We start from the raw sequence: 7,500 nt of genomic DNA, 5'->3' as shown, positions 1-7,500 counted from the left end.
TATTCTACTATTAACACACACACACACACACACACACACACACACACACACACACACACACACACACACACACACACACACACACATTCCACCATATACACATTCTACCATAGCTCTCATTCACACACACATAAAAACCCTTCCTCGCCCACTCCTTCCCTCCCTACCTCTTAACTCCCCCCCCCCCCATCCCACAACCCTCTAACCCCCCTTCCCCCCCCCCCTCGCACCCCCACACCCTACCCAACACACACAGACTCAATCTCCATCTCTGTCTAGCCTCAAGGGCCGTGGGCAGACGAGGGTGACCCTCCGTAAGCATCTTCCATCGGCCCCCTCCCCCCCACGACTCAAAGACCCTCAATGCCGTCTCCCCGTCCTCTCAGCGCTGATAGACCTATTCACGCGGTCTTTGTTACCGCTACATCAAAGTCAGATCCACACTCTTAATAGTATTAGTTTTCTTTTACTTTTTCTTTTTTTTCTTGTCAAAGTTAAAGGCGTATTGATTAACTGTCTGTCTGTCTGTCTGTCATCTAGTTAATGGACATTGTCTCCTTCGTCTTTGAGTATGTGGAGTACTCTACCATTAACCATTAACTCAGAAACACACACACATTCTACCATAAACTGTCTCTCTCTCTCTCTCTCTCTCTCTCTCTCTCTCTCTCTCTCACACACACACACACACATTCTGCCATTAACTCACACACACACACACACACACACACACACACACACACACACACACACACACACACACACACGCACACACACACACACATTACACAAACACCATTAATTAACACAAACAAGCACACAGACACATTCTACCATTAACACACACACACACACACACACACACACACGCACACACACATTCTACCATATACACACATTCTACCATAGCTCTCATTCACACACACATAAACACCATTCCTCGCCCCCTCCTCCCCTCCCTACCTCCTAACACCCCCGCCCCCCATCCCACAACCCTCCAACACCCCCTGGCCCCCCCTCTCACCCCCACTCCCAGCCCCTACCCAACACACAGAGACTCAATCTCCATCTCTGTCTAGCCTCAAGGGCCGTGGGCAGACGAGGGTGACCCTCCGTAAGCATCTTCTATCGGCCCCCACACCCCCCACGACCTCAAAGACCCTCAATGCCGTCTCCCCGCCCTCTCAGCGCTGATAGACCTATTCACGCGGTCTTTGTTACCGCTACACCAAAGTCAGATCCACACTCTTAATAGTATTAGTTTTCTGTTTTCTTTTTTTCTTTTCTTGTCAAAGTTAAAGGCGTATTGATTAACTGTCTGTCTGTCATCTAGTTAATGGACATTGTCTCCTTCGTCTTTGAGTATGTGGAGTATTCTACCATTAACCATTAACTCAGAAACACATCCACATTCTACCATAAACTCTCTCTCTCTCTCTCTCTCTCTCTCTCTCTCTCTCACACACACACACACACACACACACACACACACACACACACACATTCTGCCATTAACTCACACACACACACACACACACACACACACACACACACACACACACACACACACACACACACACACACACACACACATTACACAAACACCATTAACACAAACAAACACACACACACATTCTGCCATTAACTCACACACACACACACACACACACACACACACACACACACACACACACACATTACACAAACACCATTAACACAAACAAACACACACACGCATTCTACCATTAACTCTCTCTCTCATACACACACACACACACATTCCACCATATACACATTCTACCATAGCTCTCATTCACACACACATAAAAACCCTTCCTCGCCCACTCCTTCCATCCCTACCTCTTAACTCCCCCCCCCCCCATCCCACAACCCTCCAACCCCCCTCCCCCCCCCCCCCCTCGCACCCCCACACCCTACCCAACACACACAGACTCAATCTCCATCTCTGTCTAGCCTCAAGGGCCGTGGGCAAACGAAGGTGACCCTCCGTAAGCATCTTCCATCGGCCCCCCCGACCTCAAAGACCCTCAATGCCGTCTCCCCGCCCTCTCAGCGCTGATAGACCTATTCACGCGGTCTTTGTTACCGCTACACCAAAGTCAGATCCACACTCTTAATAGTATTAGTTTTTTTTTCTTGTCAAAGTTAAAGGCGTATTGATTAACTGTCTGTTTGTCTGTCTGTCTGTCTGTCTGTCATCTAGTTAATGGACATTATCTCCTTCGTCTTTGAGTATGTGGAGTACTTGATGGTATGTCAGGGTTTTGAATTCAGCAGCATCATCAGCATCATCGTCATCATCAGCATCATCAACATCATCAACAACAACATCATCATCATAATCATCAACATCGTCATCAACAACACCACTCTCTTCATCATCATCATCATCGTCAGCATCATCATCAACAACACCACTATTATCATCATCACCATCATCATCATCATCGCCAGCATCATCAACAACAACATCATCATCATCATCATCATTAACACCACCACCACCACCACCACCACCATCGTCACCATCATCATCATCGTCAACATCACCATCATCATCATCATCATCATCATCATCATCATCATCATAACCATCACCACCACCACCACCACCACCACCACCATTATCATCATCATCATCGTCAACATCACCATCATCATCAGCAGCAGCATCATCAACAACAACATGATCATCATAATCATCATCAACATCAGCACCATCATCATCATAGTACCTGATGCAGTATGGTAGCAGTAGCATTAAATAGTACATAAAACAGACAGTCAATGGATAGCAAGCCATTTATTCCTTAAAACAAATCTAAAAACATTCCTGTTCAAACATTCACTTCGAAATCAAGGCACCCCATTTCACATATGTCTGTAATCCTTGGATCCACATCCATGTGTGTGTGTGTGTGTGTGTGTGTGTGTGTGTGTGTGTGTGTGTGTGTGTGTGTGTGTGTGTGTGTGTGCTTCGTGTCTGACTCACGTGTTGTTGTGAATCCCTTTGAGAGGATTTAAAGTGCTATTCTTCTTCTTCTTCTTATTATTATCATTGTCATTTTTTGCCATTATAGTTGTTGTTTTTGTTGTCGTTATCATATCGCATTGCGAAATTTGCACGATCAAAGAATCAGATTCTTAAACGTAACAAGTAGAACAATTATGTGGAAGAAAACGTCTCATGCCGAAAACCCCACACAAACAAACAAACACACACAAAAACAAAACAAAACAAAAACAAAAACAAAAACACAAACAAACAAAAAACCCCGAAAATAAGCTCTTTTGTAGTTATGAAATATAAATTTGCCAAAAATGAGAGAGAAAAAAAAAAGAAAAAAAGAAGCAGAAGCAGAGTGACGAGCGAGGGGGTGGGGATGGGGGTGGGGGGTGGGGGGTGGGGGGTCGCGGGGAGTTAAAACTTTTCTATGACAGCATCTGGCGGCCACATATGGAGTCTTCTTTGTAATGTACCGAGTTTCGTCTCCCTTTGAGGATTCGCCTGAGGTCTCAACAATGGCAGCAACCCCACACCCTCCAACGCCCACCACATCCCACCCTCCCATCCTCACCCCCACAGCCCCCCGCTCACACATCCTGTCCACCCCTCTCCCTCCCCCATTTCAGATAAATCAACAGTTTCAGTTTCAGTAGCTCAAGGAGGCGTCACTGCGTTCGGACAAATCCATATACGCTACACCACATCTGCCAAGCAGATGCCTGACCAGCAGCGTAACCCAACGCGCTTTGTCAGGCCTTGAGGGGAATAAAAAACAAATAAATAATAGACAATACATGCTGTATGAAGAGTTTGATTAAGGAAACGTATCGTGTAGATATGCATTTTGTTACTTTTTGTTGGTGACAGATCTGCAATATCAGAATATACACGAAAGACTAAGATCAGAGTAGGTAATAATAAATGCATAAGTTCATCACTTTTGTTGTTGTTGTTGTTGTTGTTATTGGATGCAGACTGTACGGTGACTCCCTCTGTCGAAAATAATATCGCACCAAAATGGAATGCAAAATGGGACGGAAAACGTGATGATAAAAACGACTGGAAGAACTGCTTTCTATATTTACATAAACTTTCTGATGCAAAAATGAAATGGTTTCAAATGAGAATTATTCATAGGTGCATTAGGACCAATGTAATCTGGAAGGAAATGGGATTATATGATCGTAACATGTGTATTTTTGTTTTGTAATGATGCCAAAGATTGCATTGACCATATGTTTTGGTTTGTGTCTGGTAACTCAGAAGTTCTGGCTAGACCTTAGTGGTGAATGAAAGGTGAACAAATGTTTTCAACATACATTTGACGAAACGTCTTGTTATTGTCGGATTGAAACATTGACTGATTGATTGATATGGATACTTATACAGCGCCTACCCTCGGTCGGAGATCAAGGAGGCGCAATAGCCGAATGGTTAAAGCGTTGGACTTTCAATCTGAGGGTCCCGGGTTCGAATCTCGGTGACGGCGCCTGGTGGGTAAAGGGTGGAGATTTTTCCGATCTCCAGGTCAACATGTGTGTAGATCTGCTAGTGCCTGAACCCCCTTCGTGTGTACACGCAAGCAAAAGATCAAATACGCACTTTAAAGATCCTGTAATCCATGTCAGCGTTCGGTGGGTTATGGAAACAAGTAAATATCCAGCATGCACCCCCCCGAAAGCGGAGTATGGCTGCCTACATGGCGGGGTAAAAACGGTCATACACGTAAAAGCCCACTCGTGTATATACGAGTGAACGTGGGAGTTGCAGCCCACGAACGCAGAAGAAGAAGAAGAAGAAGGAGATCAAGCACTAAGCGCTTTACAAACACGGGGTCATTAACACAACAGACTGCCTACCTGGGTAGAGCCGACAGCTGACACTGGGCGCTCATCATTCGTTTCCTGTGTCATTCAATCAGATTTCAGGCACGCACACATACACACTCAGACAAACATGTAACATTTTTTACGTGTATGACCGTTGTTTGGGTTTTTTTTTCTTTTACCCCACCATGTAGGCAGCCATACTCCGTTTTCAGGGGTGCTTGCTGGGTATGTTCTTGTTTCCATAACCCACCGGTCGCTGACATGGATTACAGGATCTTTAAAGTGTGTATTTGATCTTCTGCGTGCGTATACACACGAAGGGGGTTCAGGCACTTGCAGGTCTGCACATTATTTTATGGTGACCTGGGAGATCGTAAAAATCTCCACCATTTACCCACCAGGCGCCGTCACCGAGATTCGAACCCGGGACCCTCAGATTGAAAGTCCAACGCTTCAAGCATTCGGCTATATACGCACAACTGCTACTTTTTACTTCATCCATACCAGTGTAAAATGAACAAAAAAGAATCCTCTTTTAGGCGTATTCATTAGTAACCTTAATTAAGCATTGATACAAAATGGAAAAATACATGCACTTATATGATGCTTCAGAACACCAGCACACCATATAAGCCTACGTTCTTAGAGTAACTTCTTTCTTCCCGACTGCTACCTAAATAATTGTTGCACCAAAGATGTGTCTTTCCCGCCCATACTTTGAATTTACTAACTAGAAATCCGAACATGAAATGTGTCCATTATTAGCATGTTCCAAAATGTCCCAGTTTCAGTTTCAGTAGCTCAAGGAGGCGTCACTGCATTCGGACAAATCCATATACGCTACACCACATCTGCCAAGCAGATGCCTGACCAGCAGCGTAACCCAACGCGGTTAGTCAGGCCTTGAGGAAAAAAAAAGGTGAATAAATGATAGATAAGCTTACACAAATAAATAAATAAATAATAACTATAATGTAAAAAAAAAGAAAAAAAAAAAAGAAAAGAAAGCAAATAGATGTAAAACATGAAGACACACACTCACATATACACCCACACATGCATAGCAGATATGCACCGAACATGCAGTTTCACAGAATTGAAAGCACAGTCAAATACATATAAACGTACATGAGCTCCAACACACACACCACACACATTACCCTGCACCTCCTCTACCCCCCTCCCCCACACACTCATTTCTAGTCTACGTATCACAGCTTCCACGGCACACACACACACACACACACACACACACACACAGAGATGAACACTTACTTGTACAAGCGCACACACATATGCCCATATCTCTACACACATATGTACAAAGGTATATATATATATATATATATATATATATATATATACGAGGGTCATTCAATAAACAAGGTGAATCCCCCGGTACAAAATGTCCCAAAGACCTGATACTGTAAGTCCTATTGAAAACAGTGTGTTGTAATTCTGCAGTCTGTGTATGTCATCACAGAGTCCCACTCGAATGTGAATACATCGATTATCCTTTTTTTTTTTCTCTCCTCTTTTTTCCCACACACGAATGACGTAATCGGTTCCACCTCCCCATATTTTGTTCACCCTTATATGTAATTTCTCTTTTAGAATATAAAACAGGCAGTTGAATGTCTGTTTTTGGTGTTGTTGTTTGTTTATTTTGTTTGCTTGTTTGTTTGTTTTTTGTTGTTGTTGTTTAGTTTTTTTTAAAATCTTGGTGTGATCTGGTTTTGGGTGCATGTTTTGTTGTGGAGAGGCTGTTTGCCGTGTGTGTGTGTGTGTGTGTGTGTGTGTGTGTGTGTGTGTGTGTGTGTGTGTGTGTGTGTGTGTGTAGGGGAGGGGGGAGGTGTTGGTGAATGTCCGTGCGTTCGTGTGCCTGGGTGCGTGTTGCAGGGATGCGTTTTCTGGAGGGCATCATAGGTGGGTGGGTAGTTTCCAACGTTCAGTTGCTTGAGTTTTTCCACGTGCCTCCGTGTGTGTGTGTGTGTGTGTGTGTGTGTGTGTGTGGGTGAATGGGAGTAGGGAGTGGAGGGGAGTATTGATGGGGAGGCGGGGAGTGGGGAATGAAATGTAAAGCGCTTCGAGCAGTATTTCAGGAGAAATGCGCTTTATATTTGTCCATTATTATTATTATTATTATTATTATTATTATGTACTTATATTCAACAAAACAAGTTTTCAGAAAATGTCATTGTCAGTGGCAGTGTGGCAGTGCTTCTCTCTCTGTCTGTCTGTCTGTCTGTCTGTCTCTCTCTCATTATGCATGCATAAAGTATAACAACATTTATATGCGTCTATGTTTGTGTGTCTCTTACAACCATGGCAGATGTGTAAGTTAGCCAAAGCGCTAATGTCTTCACCGTTGGGAAATAAAGATTCACTCATTCATTCATTCATTCATTCATGCATTCATTCTCTCTCTCTCTCTCTCTCTCTCTCGCTGACAGGTGGAACAAGGGAACAAGACCCTGTACAGACTGAACGAGGCTGCAGTGGGCTCCACCAGCCCCAGCGTCCTGGCCCGGGCAGCTGTCTGGCTGATGGCCGTGCTGGGCAAGCTGGTGCCCTGCGTCCTCATCTCCGTCTTCATCGGGCTCCTGTTGCGGAAGCTGCATGAGAGTGCCTCGCGTCGGAAGA

General features: G+C 44.4%; 1 protein-coding gene across 1 annotated transcript in view; it reads left to right on the top strand.

Moving 5' to 3' along the window:
* The window catches only part of LOC143301791 (uncharacterized), a 73,216-nt gene that overhangs the window by 62,409 nt on the left and 3,307 nt on the right, over positions 1-7,500 (top strand). Inside the window, exon 4 of the mRNA XM_076616182.1 lies at positions 7,311-7,500. This exon is cut by the window's right edge and continues 13 nt beyond it. Coding sequence (XP_076472297.1) covers positions 7,311-7,500 — 190 coding nt within the window. The remainder of the gene's footprint in view (positions 1-7,310) is intronic.

Source organism: Babylonia areolata, chromosome 28, assembly GCF_041734735.1.
Source record: "Babylonia areolata isolate BAREFJ2019XMU chromosome 28, ASM4173473v1, whole genome shotgun sequence".
Classification (NCBI taxonomy): Eukaryota; Metazoa; Mollusca; class Gastropoda; order Neogastropoda; family Buccinidae; genus Babylonia; species Babylonia areolata.
Note: the sequence above shows the minus strand (reverse complement) of the source record. Positions and strands in the feature narration are given on the sequence as shown.